This window comes from Sus scrofa, chromosome 14 (genome assembly GCF_054392235.1).
Source record: "Sus scrofa isolate SSC_HxYL_T2T_F1_AM1 chromosome 14, Sscrofa_HxYL_maternal_Yorkshire_Landrace_v2.0, whole genome shotgun sequence".
Classification (NCBI taxonomy): Eukaryota; Metazoa; Chordata; class Mammalia; order Artiodactyla; family Suidae; genus Sus; species Sus scrofa.
Window position 1 is genome coordinate 26,269,901 of NC_139396.1, and position 18,222 is coordinate 26,288,122.

The window sequence follows — 18,222 nt, forward strand, 5'->3', positions numbered from 1 at the left end:
GAGAAGGAGGTTCAACCTGCCCGGCTGGTGAGACATCATGAGAGCCTCGTCCTCCAGGAGGAGGAGCAGGATTTACATCCTGCACAGCTGCTGAGTCGTCATGAGAGCCTCGTCTTCCAGGAGGAAGAGCAGGATTTTCATTGGGCCCGGCTGATGAGTCCTCATGAGAGCTTCGTCCTCCAGGAGGAGGAGAAGGATATTCATCCGGCAGGGCCAGTGCATCTGCATGAGAGCCTCGTCCTCCTGTAGGAGGAGCCGGGTATTCATCCTGCCCAGCTGGTGAGTCCTCATGAGAGCCTCGTTCTCCTGTAGTAGGAGCAGGATGTTCCACCTGCCCGGCTGGTGAGACATCATGAGAGCCTCGTCCTTCAGGAGGAGGAACAGGATTTTCATCCCGCCTAGCTAGTGAGTCCTCATGAGAGTCTCGTAGTCCAGCAGGAGGAGCAGGATTTTCATCGGGTCCGGCTCTTGAGTCCTCATGAGAGCCTGGTCCTCCTGTAGGAGGAGCTGGATTTTCATCCTGCCCGGCTACTGAGTCCTCATGAGAGCCTTGTCCTCCTGTAGGAGGAGCAGAATGTTCATCCTGACCGGCTGGTGAGACACCCTGAGGGCCTCGTCCTCCAGGAGGATTAGCCAGATTTTCATCCTTCCTGGCTGATGAGTCCTTCTGAGAGCCTCGTCCTCCAGGAGGAGGAGCAGGATTTTCATTCTGCCTGGCTGGTGAGTCCACCTGAGAGCCTTGTCCTCCAGGAGGAGGAGAAGCATTTTCATTCCGCCCAGCTCGTGAGTCCTCCTGAGAGACTCGTCCTCCAGGAGGAGGAGCAGGATTTTCATCCTGCCCGGCTGCTGAGTCCTCCTGAGAGCCTCGTCCTCCTGTAGGAAGAGCAGGATTTTCATCCTGCCTGGGAGGTGAGACCTCAGGAGGCTCTGGTCTTCCTTCAGGAGGAGCAGCAGGTTGATCCTGCCCATGAGCTGAGTCTTCATGGGGGCCTGGTCCTCCTGCAGGCGGCGCCTTGGTTCCACCCTGCCGGGGTGTTGACTCCTCAAGAGGAGCTGGGCCTCTTGGGAGAGGAGCAGAGGGTTCATCCTCCCCGGGAGGTGAGTCCCCATGAGGACGTGGGCGTCCCTCTGAAAGAGCCAGAGGTCCTCCCTGCCCGGCTGCTGAGTCCTCCTGTGGTTCTGGACCTCCTCTGGGGGCTGCTCCAGGGTCTTTCGGCTCGGCTGGCGTCTTGGCCTCTGATGCCAGGTCTCCTGCTGGAGGTGTGAGAGAGGAAGAGCTTTGGTGCCTGCCCGCCTTGCCATGTGCTCTTCCAAGGAGAGCAGTCTTCCCAGAGCCTTCCCGACAAGTCGCGGCCAGCACCTGCTGGCTGTGCTCTCCTGCAGGCGGGGCGTGTGCCTTTGTCTTGGCTCCTGGCCCAACACCATCCTCTGGGGACGCCCCGCTGTGCGGCCCACACCTCAGCTCCCCCCACTGCGCCCAGAGCCCCGGCCCCCTCTTCTCACCTTCAGGCTGGGCCTCAGGGGGTGCCAGGCCTTCCAGGGTTGTCAGGCTCATGTGGACGGTGTCTTCATGGCCACAGCTGGTGCTCCTGTGCTCCCCACCAGCCCGGCAGAGGACCCCGGGGAGCAGTCTGTGTGGAGGTTCCTCGGGTGGCCTTCTGCCTTCCTCACCCTGTTCCTGGCGGGTCTCAGGTGGGGGACTCTGCAATGACAGTGAGCGTCAGAGGGCCCGGCCCCGAGGCGTCAGAGCCCTGTGGGGCTGTGAGCTTCTCGCTGCTTCTTCTGCCCCCTTGACCTTCTGCTCCCAGATCAGGGGAGGCCTTGCCTGCTCAAACACCACACCCCTGCCACACACCAGTGGCTCCCCCCTGACCCGGGAGGAACGAGAGCCCCCTGGAGGGCTGGGGGTACCGCTTGCACGCAGGGCTCGGCCCTGACTCCACACCTACCCCCCTCAGCCCCCTGCTTCTCCCCAGCCAGCTGGGTCCCGGGGTGTGGACAGGCCCTGCCCAGCAGGCCTCCAAGCCCACATCAGCCGGCTCTTGCTTGAGGTGGGCCCACCCCTCACCACCCGCCTCTGCACAAAGTCATCCAGGGAGGGGGCTTGGGGCTCCCCTGTGGGCTCCGAGAGGGCCCTGCCCTTGGCTGGAGCTCCCTCTCCCGGTGGTACCTCTGGGTCCCTGCGGGCAACGGCCCATAGGCGTCCGCCTCGCGTTCTCATCCAGGTTCTGCAGGCTTGGCAGAGGCCATCTCTGCCGTGACGATGCCTGCGGCCTCGGCCTCGGGAGAGCGGGATGCAGCAGAGCCAGTCCATCCCTCCTCCGTCCTCTCCTGGACTGGACCAGTAGGTGCCCGGCTCCCCAGCTTCCAAGTTCCGTTGGCCTCTGTCGCCAGGGAAGTGAGGTCACTTCCTGGGGTCCCCCCAACGGGCCTTCCTCCTTCCCCATGTCTCCCCCAGGGTCCCTCTGGGCTGCTCCAGCTCCCCTCCCCCACCAACCGCATGGTCTCGTGCTGTGAACAGCGGTCTTGGGCATTTGACAGGGATGGCGGTGACTCTGCGGACTGCCTTGGGGAGCATGGTCCTTGGGATACTATAGGCTCTTGCAATCCAAGAGCAAGGTGTGTCTTGCCATCAGTTTGTTTCCTCTTGGATTGCTTACATCAGCCTCTTGGGAGGTTCCCAGGACGGGTCTTGCGTCTCTCTAGGGAGGTCTCTTCCTCAGTCGTCTATTCTTTGGGAGGTGACGGCAAATGGGATCGTTTTCCCGATGTCTCTCTGGGAGCTCTCGTTCTCAGGGTATAGAAAGGCAGTTGATTTCTGTGCCTTCATGGTGCCTCCTGCGACTCTAGCCCAGGACTCTGCACATGCCGAGGGGGGAAGCCCTGAAAAGACAAACAACACAAGACACATGCACACACCCACAGTTGCATTGTTCTCCATGACGGATTTCCTAAGCATTAGCTCTCTTTAATTCTGTTTGCATTTGAAGGCCACCCCTGGATGGCATCACAGCTACAGCTGCTGGCCTCCCCCCCCCCTCCCCCCCCGCCATAGCAATGCAGGATCCGAGCCTTCTCTGCGACCTACACCACAGCTCACGGCAATGCCGGATCCTTCACCCACGGAGTGAGGCCAGCCATCACACCTGTGTCCTCATGGCTACTAGGCAGGGTCCTTACCACTGAGCCCCAACGGGAACCCCTCATAGCAATGAACTTTCCACCTCGACTTATACACATATTCTCCCTCCTAATAGGAAGAGCTTCTTTCCAAAAACATTGGCTGGAATTCCCACTGGGGCTCAGTGGGTTCATGATCCAGTCGTGTCTGTGGAGGCACCCATTGGATCTCCATCCCTGTGCAGTGGGGACAGGATCTGGCATTTCAGCAATCGTGGTGTAGGTCACAGGTTCAGCTCAGATTCCATCCCTGGCCGGGAACTTCCCTATGACCCAGATGCAGCTGAGAACACAATACACACAGACACACACACACACACACACACACACACACATAATTATATCCATGTGTTTGTGTGTGTGTGTGTGTGTGTGTGTGTGTATATATACATATATATATATATATATTTGTATGTATGTATGTTCATGTATGATACTCTAAATATGGACTGGTGTCATTCCCCTCTGGGTGGGGCAGAATCAAATGGGACTAGGATGTGTGAGGATGCACGATGAGCCCTGGCCTCGTATCAGTGTGAGTCGGGGATTGAGCATTGGCCTCGCTCAGTGGGTTAAGGATCTGCCATTGCTGTGAGCTGTGGTGTATGTCACAGAGCTGCCATGAATCTGGTGATTCTGCTGCTGAAGTGTAGGCCAGCTGCTGTAGCTCCGATTGGACCCCTGGCCTGGGAACTTCCATATGTCACAGATGCAGCCCTAAGAAGAAACCGAAAAAAGATAGGCTTAACAACAGCCATCACCTTCATGGACTGGGGTGTTGGGTGGCTGAAAAAATAAGATCACCAGGCAACAAGTGGGAATTGTGTGCCTCTGGTCAGCTCCCAAATCCTGATCGTCTTCAAGGGTCCCCTATGGCAGGGCCTCGGTTCTGAGGGGTTGAAAGGGGCTGCTTCTTCCTTTTTGTAAACAAACACTTAATGAATTTTATTACATTTCTAGGTGTCCAACAATCATCAAACCAAATTGTGGAGCTCATCCATCCCAAACGCTCAGTGCATCCCCGCACCACCCAAACTCTCTCATTTGGAAACTGTAAGTTCTACAAAGTCTGTGAGTCAGGATCTGTTCTGCAAAGAAGTTCCTTCTGCCCTGTTTTAGAGTCCACATGTCACGGAAAGCTTTGGATGTTGGGGTCTCATTGTCTGATGACTTCACGTAACACGATGGTTTCCAGGTCCATCCAGGTTGCTACCAATGCCCTTCTTTCTTTCCTTTTAATGGCTGAGGAATGTTCCATGGTGGGTATGTACCATAGCTTCTTGACCCACTCCTCTGTCGATGGACACTTGGGTGGTTTCCATGTCTTGGCTATTGCAAAGAGTGCTGCGATGAACACTGGCGTACCTGTGTCTTTGCGAGGCATGGTTTTCTCTGGATAGAGGCCCAGGAGTGGGATTGCTGGATCCAAGGGTGGTGGTTCTATGTTTCGCTTTCTGAGGCATCAGCATCCTGTTTTCCACAGCGGTTGCACCCATTGACATTCCCCCCAACAGTGTCCTAGGGTTCCTTTTCCTCCACACCCTCTCCAACACTCATTGTTTGTAGACCTTTTGAGGATGGCCATTCTGGCTGGTGTAAGGTGGTACCTCACGGTGGTTTTGATTCACGTTTCTCTAACAGTGAGTGATGTTGAACATCTTTTCAGGTGTTTTGTTTGTTTGTTTGTTTGTTTGGCCCCATATGTCTGCTTTGGAAAATTGGCTGTTGAGATCTTCTTTCCATTTTTTGAAGGGGTTGCTGTGTTGCTCTGGTATGGAGTGGTGGGCGGTGTTTATAAATTTTGGAGATGAATCCCTTGTGGGTCGATTCTTTTGCAAAGATTTTCTCCCGATCCGGGGGAAGTCTTTTTGTTTGGTTTGGGGTTTCCGTGGCTGTGCAGAAACTTTTGAGGCTCCTGAAGTCCCATTGGTGTATTGTTGTTTTTATCGTCAGTGCTCTAAGAGGTGGGTCTGAGAAGAGGTTGCTGTCGTTTAGGTCGGGGAGTGTTTGGCCTATGTTTTCCTCTAAGCGTTTTATAGTGTCTGGTCGCGTCTCTAGGTCTTTGATGCATTTGGAGCTTGTTTTTGTGTCTGGTGTTAGGGAGTGTTCTCATTTCATTCTTTTCCATGCGGCTGTCCCGTCTTCCCGGCACCCCTTCTTGAACAGGCGGTCTTTTGTCCACTGCATAGTCTGGCCTCCTTTGTCACACAGATGAGTTGGCTGTAGGTGCGAGGGGGGTTTCCTTCTGGGCTTTCCATCCTGTTCCACTGATGTACATGTCTTTCTCTGTGGAAGCAGCGTGCGGTTTTGAGGATTGCTGCTTCTTGGTATAGTCTGAGTTCAGGGAGCCTGACTGTTGCAGCTCCATTTCTCTTTTGCAGGATGTCTTTGGCTCTTCTGGGGCTTTTGTGCTACCGATCCAACTTCACAATATTTTGTTCAAGTTCTGTGAAAAATGTCCTTGGTCCGTGGATAGGGATTGCATTGAGTCTGCGGATGCGCTTGGGTGGGATAGCAATTATGATCATGTGGAATCTTCCAATCCAAGAGCATGGCGAGTCTCTCCATCGATATGTGTCATCCTTGATTGCTTGCATCAGCATCTTTGAGTTTTCAGAGCATGGGTCTCTTGTCTCTCTAGTAGGTGTATTCCTCAGTATTTTATTCTTTGGGATGCAACAGTAAACAGGATTCTCCCGTAATTTCTCTCTCCGATCATTAACTGTTAGTATATAGAAATGCAGTCTCTTTCTCGGTAGTACTCGTGTATCCTGTGGCCTTGCCAAATTCAATGATGAGCTCTACCAGTTTCCTGGGAGCGTCTTGAGGATGCTCCAGGTATAGGATCCTCTCGTCTAAAAATAGGGATGGCTTGTCTTCTTCCTTTCCAGTGTGGCTTCCTTCTCTGTCTTTTTCTACTCGGAGGGCCCTGACTAGCTAGGATTTCCAAAACGATGTCAACTAGCCATAGGACCTCTAGCAAAGGAGGGTGCACATGCTGAGGGTGCGGCCCAGAACAGACAAAAGAAAAAAGAGACACACACACACACAAACACAAAGTTTCATTTTTCTCCAAAATGGATTTCTTAAGAATTTGCTTTCTTTATTTGTATTTGTGTTTTAGCACCATACCTTTGGCATATGGGCATTTCCCAGGCCGGGGTGGTTTCAAAGCTGCAGCTGCCGACCTCCACCCCAGCCACAGCAATGCAGTATCCAAGCCTCGTCTGCGACCTACACCACAGCTCACGGCAATGCCGGATCCTTCACCCACGGAGAGCAGCCAGCCATCACACCTGTGTCCTTAGGGATACTAGGCAGGTTCCTTACCACTGAGCCCCAAGGGGAACTCCTCATAGGAGTGAACTTTCCGATTCTGGATTAAGATGGCAGAATAGGACTGGAGTTCTACTTCTCTCTTAAAAACAACAGCGTTCACAACTAATGGTTGAGCAATCTCCACTCAAATGGACCGGAAACCTTAAAAAAGATCCCCTACTCCAGAAGAAAAGAGGAGGCCACACAAAGAGCTAAGAGGGGCGATTTCACGATATAAACAACCCCATACCTCCCGGGTGGGAAGCTCCACAGACTGAGAAATAACTGGTTCACAGAGAGAGACTCACCGACAGGCATGAGAGATCTGAGCCCCACCTCAAACCCTCACGTGCAGGGATCCAGCACTGGAAGAGAGGCCCCAGTTGTATCTGGCATTGAAGGCCAGTGGAGCCTGTGTGCAGGAGCTCCACAGGACTGGGGGAAATGGAGACCCCATTTGTAAAAGGCACACACGGACTTTCATGTGCACTGAGTCGCAAGGCAGAGTGAGGTCTCTATAAGCATCTGGGTCAAACCTGACTGCGGTTCTTGGAGGACATCCTGGGAAAACAGGGGTGAATGTGCCTTGTTGTGAGGGAAGGCCATGGAAGGCAAAGCTCTCAGGAATATTCAGCAGCTGCCTTTCTCTGGAGGTGGCCATGATGGGAATATCTGGCCCCACCCATCCGTCAGCCTGAGAAGCCTCAGGGCAAAGAACAATCCAGGGGGCATCACAGCCCCGCCCCTCGGTAAACAGGCTCCCTAAAGACCCCTCAGGCACACAGCTGCCTCTCATCCCATCCACAGACTAAGCCCCACCCACCAGAGGGATGAGAATCCCCTCCACCTACCAGTGGGCAGGCCTCAGCCCCTCCCATCAGCAAGCCTGCAGCAAGCCCCCATACCCACTTCAGCCACAAGGGGGGCAAACACCAGAAGTAAGAGAGGCTACCACTCTTATAATCGGTAAAAAGATCACCACACCAACAACCTATAAAAATGAAAAGACAGAGAACTATAACTCAGATGAGGAAGAAAGGAAAAACCCCAGAAATTCAGCTAAGTGATGAGGAGATGCTCAGCCTCCAGGAAAAAGACTTCAGACTATTGATGCTGAAGATGATGCAAGACATTGGAAATAAACTGGAGGCAGAGATGGATAACTTACAGGAAACACTGAGCAAAGAGATACAAGATATCAAACTTAACCAAGAAGAGATGCAGAATGCAATCACTGAAGTAAAAAATTCACAGGAGGCAGCCAACAGCAGAATATACAGGAGGCAGAAGAACGAATAAGCGAGGTGGAGGACAGATTAGTGGAAATTACAGATGTGGAGCAGAAGAGAAAAAAGATTGACAACAAATGAAGAGAGTCTCAGAGGACTCTGGGACAACGTTAAACGCACCCACATCCACATTATAGGGGTGCCAGTAGGACACGAGGGAGAGAAGGGGACAGAAAACATATTGCAAGAGATAATAGCCAAAAACGTCCCTCACATGGGAAAGGAACCACTCACTCAAATCCAGCAAGCACAACAAGCACCATATAAAACAGACCCAAGGAGGAATACACTGAGACACATATTGATCAAACTGACCAAAATTAAAGACAAGGAGAAAATCTTGAAAGCAGCTAGGGAAAAGAACCAAGTCACACACAAGGGAACCCTGATAAGGTTATTCTCGGCAGGTTTTTCAGCAGAAACTCTGCAGGCCAGAAGGGAGGGGCATGATAGACTTAACGTGATGAAAGGAAAACCCTCCAACCAAGATGACTCTACCCAGCAAGGCTCTCATTCAGGTTTGAAGGAGAAAGCAAAACCTTCACAGATAAGCAAAAGCAGAGAGAATTCAGCAACACTAAACGGGCCTCACAGCAAATACTAAAGGAACTTCTCTGGGCTGAAAAGAAAAGGCAGCAACAGGAAACAAACCTACCACAAAGGACAAGGCTCACCGGTCAAGGTATGTATACAGCAAAGATACGAAATCATCCATGCGCAATTATACCACCCAAATCAGAACTCAGGAGAAGAGGTGGGTGCAAATGCAGGACGCTGGAGATGAACTTGCAAGGAAGAGAACAACAACTTAAAACAATCTCACATACATATAGACTCTCATATCAAAACTTGAGAATACCTGCAAACCAAAAACCTACAGTTGAGACACAAACAAGGCATCTCTGGCAAGAAATATATCTCATAGTAAAGAAGTGCATAACCCACCATGCAGGGGGTCATTTGACATCATTCGTGGAATGCCAAAGTCTTCTTACGTCTGATTCTGATTTCCTCGCCATCAAAGAATTTATGCTAATTATAATTAAATAATGCCACTGTACAATGCAATAATACAGTTCTACAATGTTATTATTAAGAACCATCTCCCTTCACGGTACAATGCAAGGTCTGTAATGTCTTGTTGATCACATCACCTAGAATGGCATATCGCCTATATTGAAGAATCAATAAGATGTAACAAATTGTGAGGATACATTGATATACTCTGTTTTGTAACCAAAGTATGCATTGTATATTTTACTGATTTTCAGAGGGTGTAGTATTTTTGTTATTTTGACCAGTTAAGTCATGTGCGGGGAGCCGAGAAGATCCAAGAAGCCGAGGAAGGGAGCTTGCCTGAACGGTGCAACTCCGAGGGCAGTCTCCTAATCAAACAAAGAGGCCTGCCTGAACGGTGCAGTTCCGAGGACAAGCTCCGAATCAGGAAAAGGGGCCTGTCTGAAGGGTACAATTCTGAGGGCAGGCTCCTAAACAAGGGGATGCCTGCTTGCACGGCACTATTCCGAGGACAGGCCCCAGAAGACAATAAGGCTCGCCTGCAGACATAGGTGGAAAACGAAATTTCCCAGGAAATAATTTCCATTTTGTGTTGCTGAGTGGGGATTGTTCCATGGATGACTTAGTCTTTTCTGTTATGCCCTTGCTATTCAGTTTTCCTCAGCCCTTCCTGGTTATTTACTTATTATTCTTCTTTCCCAGTCTTATTTTCCTGTGGTGATTTGTGATTTAACAGAATCACAACAATAATATAATAAGAATTTCATCCTGAAGGACTTTCCCCTATTTAAATCCAACTTAGTTAAAACATAGTGTTTATCTATGAATTAGTTATACAGTAAACTTGAGAGTTAGGATTCTAATGAGGTTCATGGAAGTTAGACATATATTATTCTTGACCAAAAGACACCTAGCTATGAGTTAGAGAAGGTTTAAGTGATATCTAGTTAATTTGGTTTATATTGTCTTACACTGTTTCCCTGCCATAACGCTTTAAAGATAAGCACCAGTCTACAAACAAGGTTTGTGAATGCCAAATTCTTGCGTCTGTGAACTCTTCACATTGTAAAGACTGGCTGGCCATGGGATGATTTGTACTGTCTCCTCCTGTCCATGATGTGTTGTACCTAACTGCCCTTAAATTGTACTCACTAAGTTCAGTTAAGAAGGAGATCTTTAGGGAGTTCCCGTCGTGGCGCAGTGGTTAACGAATCCGACTAGGAACCATGAGGTTGCAGGTTCGATCCCTGGCCTTGCTCAGCGGGTTAAGATCCGGCGTTTCCATGAGCTGTGGTGTAGGTTGCAGACGCGGCTCGGATCCCGCGTAGCTGTGGCTCTGGGTAGGCCTGCAGCTACAGCTCCGATTGGACCCCTAGCCTAGGAACCTCCATATGCCGCGGAAGCAGCCCAAAGAAATAGCAAAAACAAACAAACAAAAAAAAGATAGAGATCTTTAAACATGATGTATTGTAGCTAATTGCCCCAAATTGTACCCACTAAGTTTAGTTAAAACAAAGATCTTAAAACATGATGTATGGCTGCTATACCATGTAAGAGTTGACCAATGTACTTTTAACACTGTGATGTAATCTTTAGCAAGAAGCTGTCTATATAATCAACCACTTATGCCAATAAAATTTGAGCAGTCCAGTGCCCTGAAAGAAGGGACAAAGAGGAGTTCCCGTCGTGGCGCAGTGGTTAACGAATCCGACTAGGAACCATGAGGTTGTGGGTTCGGTCCCTCCCCTTGCTCAGTGGGTTAATGATCCGGACTTTCCGTGAGCTGTGGTGTAGGTTGGAGATGCGGCTTGGATCCCACGATGCTGTGGCTCTGGCGTAGGACTGTGGCTACAGCTCCAATTGGACCCCTAGCCTGGGAACCTCCATATGCCATGGGAGTGGCCCAAAGAAATAGCAAAAAGACAGAAAAAAAAAAAAAGAAGGGACAAAGAGGCTGTCTCCGTATTGTACATTCACCGACACCTGTCCCTCTCCGATCGGGAAGTGCACACTCCCTGGCCGCCAGAGCTGGCCTCCGGCGGTCATGCTTTTAATTATGCTGTATAAAATACTTAATGGTGTATAAGGCTTTCTTCTGTATAAATTGTAGTTGCACAATATACACAATTTTACTATAATGCTAATATTTAAAGAAAAGCTGAAATGTAAGAGATAATACTAAATAGTAAACGTGAAAGCCACACAACATGGGATCAAGTATAGAACTTTCCTATTTGTCTCAGCATATTTTCTAATCCACTTCTCCAGAGGGAATCACCGAATCTGTTTCTTCAGATCCATGATATAATAATCTGTGTGAATGTAACTGTGTTTAAGTATATGTTGTTTATTCTGTACGAAAAATAAAAATTGAAAAAAAAGAAAAGCTATTAGGAAATTTTGAAGCCAAATGTAGCTGCTGTCAATGAATCAATAAGCAAGCTCCTCACATCCTCAAAAATGAATAAAGAAAATAAGATAAAATCAAGTAAGGAATCCAACAGATAAGGTGGCGCCAGGCAAACCCCTGGATCCCAATCTATATTTGAATAAGATCTCCAGGTGATGTTATGCATGTTAACGTTTGGAAAGCACAGTCTTAGTGAATGAGCAACAACCCAAACCAATTTTGAAGACAACAGACATATTTACAATGTTTTCAAAGTCATTTTATTTTGATCATGTCTTCTGGCCTTTCTAAAGATACAATGCTTTTACACATGTCTTTGAGCTTGGTGGTGTTTGGGGGTTTTGTGTATAATAAAAATTGAGAAAACAAATGAAGAAACAAAAACAAAAAGAATGAACTTTCCAGCTCGACTTGTACACATCGTCTCCTTCCTAATAGGAAGTTCTACTTTCCAGAGAGAAAAAGATTGGCTGGAGCTCCCACTGGGGCTCAGTGGGTTCATGCTCCAGTCATGTCTGTGGAGGCACCAGTTGGCTCTCCAGGCCTGTGCGGTGGGGAAAGGATCAGGCATTTCGTCAGCCGTGGTGTAGGTCACAGGTGCGGCTCGGATTCAACCCCTGGCCAGAAAATTCCACATGCCCCATGTACAGCTGAGACAGAAAAAAAATTGTAGAGACATGTGTAGATATAATGTATACCAAACTAAACAAAGACTGGTGGCAACCCGTGGTGGTGCAGGAGAATAAAATGGGACTAGGCCGAGTGAGAATGCAGGTTCGATCCCCGGGCCTCCCTTCAGTGGGGTTCGGTGATCGGGCATTGCCATGAGCTGTGGTGTGGGTGGCAGAGGTGCCTCGGATCCCGCATGGCTGTGGCTGTGGCTGTGGCTATGGCGCAGGACAGCAGCTGCAGCTCCGATTCCACCCCTTGCCTGGGACGCTCCCTGTGCCACGGGTGCGGCCCTCAGTACACAAGCATCCAGTCAAATCCCATCCACATCATCCTTCCCTTCAGAGTGACTCCGACCCACTTTGCTTTTGTTTCAATGCAAGGGGCGAGCCACCCTCGGGGCTGAAGCCAGGTCCAGCCTTGGGTTCCCGCTCGGGCCCCGCTCCAGCTCACCGGGTCCTCGGGATGACCAGGTGGGTTGATTTCTGCCAAGCCACAACAGGCTCTCCTTATCTTTGTTCTATTTCTCTCACTGTTTTGTTTCTTTTCTTACATTCTTTCATTCTTTCTTTTTCTGTTTTGCTTTGGAGGGCCTCACCCGGGGCATATGGTGGTTCCCAGAGAAGGGGTCCAGGTGGAACTGCAGCTGCCTGCCACAGTCCCTGCTCCAGCCACAGCCACGCAGGATCCAAGCCTCCTCTTCAAGCTCCACCACAGCTCACGGCAATGCCAGATCCTTAACCCACTGAGGGAGGCCAGGGATCAAGCATGCAAACTCATGAGTCCTAGTGGGATTATTTCAACTGTGCCACGATGGGACCTCCTTTTCTCAACTTTCAAGTTTGATGTGAAACGCTCTAAGCAGATCCGTGCCCACACTTGTATGTGTGTTCGAGTGCATGGTTGACGTGAAGTCCTGCTGCCAGTTTGGCTCATTGGGGAAGTGGTCGAGGCTTCCTCTCCTCCTGTCCACTTGAGGGCAGGTACAAGACGGCTGCAGAAGAAACAGGTTGAGAGAGCAAGCCCCTCCGCCCCAGCACAACGAGATGGGAGCTGGATGGGGCCCCTCAACCCGAGGAATGAGCCCGTTTGCTTTGGTGGGCATGTTTAAACCATGGCAACCTTGTCATTCCTCAGCTCTGGGAATCAGCATGATCTGGATACTGTGCAACCACATCCAAGAATGAATGCGACCCTGCACTTGGTGAAAGGGCAGCTGCTGTGCACAAGTGCACAAACCCCCGCCCCCGCCGTCAATTCAGCTGACTTTGGACGGTCCTCCAATGGTTTCCTGGCTCTCGGAGTTCCCGTCGTGGCTCAGCAGGTCTCGCCCCTGACGTGTATCCCTGAGGCAGCGGGTTCCATCCCTGGCCTCATTCCCAGGGGAAAGGATCCGGCGTGGCCGTGAGCTGTGGTGTGGGTCCCAGACACGGCTTGGATCCCCTGTTGCTCTGGCTGTGCTGGAGGCCGGCAGCTCTGGCCCCGATCCACCCCCTAGCCTGGGAACCTCCATATGCCATGGGGGAAGCCCTCAAAAGACAGAAGACAAAGGACAAAAGACACACACACACAAATCACTTCTCTCTTCTCAATGATTGATTGAGAATAATTAGCTTTATTTATTAATTTGTGCTTTTTATTACTTCCCTATCAATAACTACTTCCTTTTTTTATTGTTATTTTGTTTCAAGGTTCTAACAACTCTAGGCTCAAAACACAAAGTGAACTATAGCATGAATGACATGAATCAGAAAGAGAAATTGGACACATCTCCAAAGAGAAATCAGGAGGGGGGAAGGCGAGTCCATGTCAGGAGGGGGAGCAAGGGGATGGGGTTTGGGGGAAGCTGATGGGGAGGGCACTGGCAGGGGCGAAGGGGACCTTGGGGAAGGTGATTTTGGAACTGGGCCGAGGGTTCTTGAAAGAGCCAGGCCAGGACCTGGTACAGGGGGTGCGGGAGCAGTCAGGGCAGGCACTCCCCAAAGGGCTGCTGAATGCTCCTCGGGCCCTTTGTCCCCAGCAGAGGCCGGGGCACCATTGCCATCTAGCACAGGGAAAGGCACATCAGTGTCCGGGAATTCGGCCAGAGCAGCGCCAAGTGCCCCCTGCAGGGCTGGTGAGTGTTCGAGTGGACGGGAGACTTCTGGAGGACTAGCAGGATTCTCATCCTGCTCAGCTAGTGATTCCTCGTGAAAGCCTCGTCCTCCAGGAGGATTCGCCGGATTCTTATCCTGCCCAGCAAGTGAGTCCTCTTGAGAGCCTCGTCCTCCAGGAGGAGCAGCAGGATTTTCAACCTGCACGGCTGCTGAGTCCTGCTGAGAGCCTTCTCCTCCAGGAGGAGGAGCAGAATTTTCATCCTGACCGCCAAGTGAGTCCTCCTGAGAGCCTCGTTCTCCACGAGGAGGAGAAGCATTGTCATCCCGCCCAGCTGGTGAGTCCTCCTGAGAGCCTCGTCCTCCAGGAGGAGGAGCAGGATTAACATCTGGCCCGGCTGGTGAGTCCTCATGAGAGCCTCGTCCTCCAGGAAGAGGAGAAAGATATTCATCCTGCAGGGCCAGTGCGTCTGCATGAGAGCCTCGTGCTCCTTTAGGAGGAGCCAGATATTCAACCTGCCCAGCTGGTGATTCCTGCTGAGAGCCTCGTCCTCCTGTAGGAGGAGCAGGATTTTCATCCTGCCCAGCTGGTGAGTCCTCCTGAGAGTCTGGTCTTCCAGGAGGAGGAGCAGGTTTTTCATCCGGCTCAGCTAGTAAGTCCTCCTGAGAGCCTCGCCCTCCAGGAGGAGGAGCAGGATTTTCATCCTTCCCGGATCGTGAGTCCTCCTGAGAACCTGGTCCTCCTGGAGGAGGAGCAGGTTTTTCATCCGGCTCAGCTAGTAAGTCCTCCTGAGAGCCTCGCCCTCCAGGAGGAGGAGCAGGATTTTCATCCTTCCCGTCCCGTGAGTCCTCCTGAGGGCCTCGTCCTCCAGGAGGAGCACCAGGATTTTCAACCTGCCCGGCTGGGGAGTCCTCCTGAGAGCCTCGTCCTCCTGTAGGAGGAGCAGGATATTCATCCTGCTGGGCTGGTGTGTATGAATGAGAGCATCGTCCTCCTGTTGGAGGAGCCGTGTTTTCATCCTGCCCGGCTGGAGAGTTCTCCTGAGAGCCTCGTCCTCCTGTAGGAGGAGCAGCATGTTCATCCTGCCCGGCTGGTAAGACATCATGAGAGCCTCGTCTTCTTGGAGGAGGAGCAGGATATTCAATCTGCCCCGCTGGGGAGTCTTCATGAGTGCCTCGCCCTCCTGTAGGAGGAGCAAGATGTTCAACCTGCCCGGCTGTAGAGACATCATGAGAGCCTCGTCCTCCAGGAGGAGGAACTAGATTTTCATCCTTCCCGGCTCGTGAGTCCTCCGGAGAGTCTGGTCTTCCAGGAGGAAGAGCAGGATGTTCATCCTGCCTGGCTTCTGAGTCCTCATGAGAGCCTCGTCCTCCAGGAGGTGGAGCAGGATTTAAATCCTGCCTGGCTGGTGAATCCACCTGAGAGCCTTGTCCTCCAGGAGGAGGAGCAGGTTTTTCATCCTGCACGGCTGTTGGCTCGTCATGAGAGCCTCGTAATCCAGGAGGAGGAGCAGGATTTTCATCCTGCCTGGCGGGTGGGTCCACCTGAGATCCTTGTCCTCCAGGAGGAGGAGCAGGATTTTCATTGGGTCCGGCTGGTGAGTCCTCATGAGAGCCTTGTCCTCCTGTAGGAGGAGCAGAATGTTCATCCTGCCCGGCTGGTGAGACATCCTGAGAGCCTCGTCCTCCAGGAGGATTAACCAGATTTTCATCCTTCCCGGCTGAGGAGTCCTTCTGAGAGCCTTGGCCTCCAGGAGGAGGAGCAGGATTTTCATTCTGCCTGGCTGGTGAGTCCACCTGAGAGCCTTGTCCTCCAGGAGGAGGAGAAGCATTTTCCTCCCGGCCAGCTAGTGAGTCCTCCTGAGAGCCTGGTCCTCCAGGAGGAGGAGGTTTTTCATCCTTCCAGGCTGGTGAGGCCTCATGAGAGCCTCGTCCTCCAGCAGGAGGAGCAGGATTTTCATCCCTCCCGGCTCGTGAGTCCTCCTGAGAGCCTCGTCCTCCTGTAGGTGGAGCCGGATTTTCATCCTGCCCGAGAGGTGAGACCTCAGGAGGATCTGGTCTTCCTTCAGGAGGAGCAGCAGGTTGATCCTGCCCATGAGTTGAGTCTTCATGGGGGCCTGGTCCTCCTGCAGGAGGCACCTTGGTTCCACCCTGCCCGGGTGGTGACTCCTCAGGAGGAGCTGGGCCTATTGGGAGAGGAGCAGAGGGTTCATCCTCCCCGGGAGGTGAGTCCCCATGTGGACAGGAGTGTCCCTCTGAAGGAGCTACATTTCCTCCCTGCCCAGGTGCTGAGTCCTCCTGTGGTCTTGGACCTCCTCTGGGGGCTGTTCCAGGGTCTTTCCGCTCGGCTGGCGTCTTGGCCTCGGATTCCAGGTCTCCTGCTGGAGGTGTGAGAGAGGAAGAGCTTTGGTGCCTGCCCGCCTTGCCATGTGCTCTTCCAAGGAGAGCAGTCTTCCCAGAGCCTTCCCGACAGGTCCCAGCCAGCACCTGCTGGCTGTGCTCTCCTGCAGGCGGGGCGTGTGCCTTCGTCTTGGCTCCTGGCCCAACACCATCCTCTGGGGACTCCCCCCTGTGCGGCCCACACCTCAGCTCCCCCCACGTGCCCAGAGCCCCGGCCCCCTCTTCTCACCTTCAGGCTGGGCCTCAGGGGGTGCCAGGCCTTCCAGGGTTGTCAGGCTCATGTGGACGGTGTCTTCATGGCCACAGCTGGCGCTCCTGTGCTCCCCACCAGCCCGGCAGAGGACCCCGGGGAGCAGTCTGTGTGGAGGTTCCTCGGGTGGCCTTCTGCCTTCCTCACCCTGTTCCTGGCGGGTCTCAGGTGGGGGACTCTGGATTGACAGAGAGCATCATAGGGCCGGGTCCAGAGGCGTCAGAGCCCTGTGGGGCTGTGAGCTTCTCGCTGCTTCTTCTGCCCCCTTGACCTTCTGCTCCCAGATCAGGGGAGGCCTTGCCTGCTCAAACACCACACCCCTGCCACTCACCAGTGGCTCCCCCCTGACCCGGGAGGAACGAGAGCCCCCTGGAGGGCTGGGGGTACTGCTTGCACACAGGGCTCGGCCCTGACTCCACACCTACCCCCCTCAGCCCCCTGCTTCTCCCCAGCCAGCTGGGTCCCAGGGTGTGCACAGGCCCTGCCCAGCAGGCCTCCAAGCCCGTGTCAGCCGGCTCTTGCTTGAGGCGGGCCCACCCCTCACCACCCGCCTCTGCACAAAGTCATCCAGGGAGGGGGCTTGGGGCTCCCGTGTGGGCTCCGAGAGGTCCCTGCCCTTGGCTGGAGCTCCCTCTCCCGGTGGTACCTCTGGGTCCCTGCGGGCAACGGCCCATAGGCGTCCGCCTCGCGTTCTCATCCAGGTTCTGCAGGCTTGGCAGAGGCCATCTCTGCCGTGACGACGCCTGCGGCCTCGGCCTCGGCCTCGGCCTCGGGAGAGCGGGATGCAGCAGAGCCAGTCCATCCCTCCTCCGTCCTCTCCTGGACTGGACCAGTAGGTGCCCGGCTCCCCAGGTTCCAAGTTCCGTTGGCCTCTGTCGCCAGGGAAGTGAGGTCACATCCTGGGGTCCCCCCAACGGGCCTTCCTCCTTCCCCATGCCTCCCCCAGGGTCCCTCTGGGCTGCTCCAGCTCCCCTCCCCCACCAACCCCATGGTCTCGTGCTGTGAACATCGGTCTTGGGCATTTGACAGGGATGGCGGTGACTCTGCGGATTGCCTTGGGGAGCATGGTCCTTGGGATGCTATAGGCTCTTGCAATCCAAGAGCAAGGTGTGTCTTGCCATCGGTTTGTGTCCTCTTGGATTGCTTGCATCAGCCTCTTGGGGGGTTCCCAGGACGGGTCTTGCGTCTCTCTAGGGAGGTCTCTTCCTCAGTCGTCTATTCTTTGGGAGGTGACGGCAAATGGGATTGTTTTCCCGATGACTCTCTCGGAGCTCTCGTTCCCAGGGTATAGAAAGGCAGTTGATTTCTGTGCCTTCATGGTGCCTCCTGCGACTTGGCCCCATTCACTGAGGCGCTTTCACCGTTTTCTGGGAGCGTCTTGAGGGGTCTGCGGGGATAGGATCATGTCGTGTGCAGATAGGGATCCCTTGACTTCTTCCTTTCCCATGAGGATTCCTTTTGTGTCTTGTGCTTCTCTGAGGGCCCTGGCTAGCTAGGACTTCCAAAACTATGTCGACTAGGAATAGGACCTCTAGCACAGGACTCTGCACATGCCGAGGGGGAAGCCCTGAAAAGACAAACAACACCAGACACACG

At 52.7% G+C, this 18,222-nt stretch overlaps 1 protein-coding gene across 1 annotated transcript; it reads right to left on the bottom strand.

The window, feature by feature from the left end:
- Positions 1-13,478: 13,478 nt before the first annotated feature.
- On the bottom strand, positions 13,479-17,477 carry LOC146396419 (uncharacterized). The gene is made up of 3 exons (XM_084997669.1): positions 17,273-17,477; positions 16,606-16,804; positions 13,479-16,354 (listed from the first exon to the last, which is right to left on the bottom strand). Exons 1-3 carry the CDS (start codon positions 17,426-17,428, stop codon positions 13,593-13,595), a joined length of 3,117 nt encoding a protein of 1,038 aa, XP_084853795.1. The 5' UTR covers positions 17,429-17,477; the 3' UTR covers positions 13,479-13,592.
- Between the last annotated feature and the right edge of the window lie 745 nt (positions 17,478-18,222).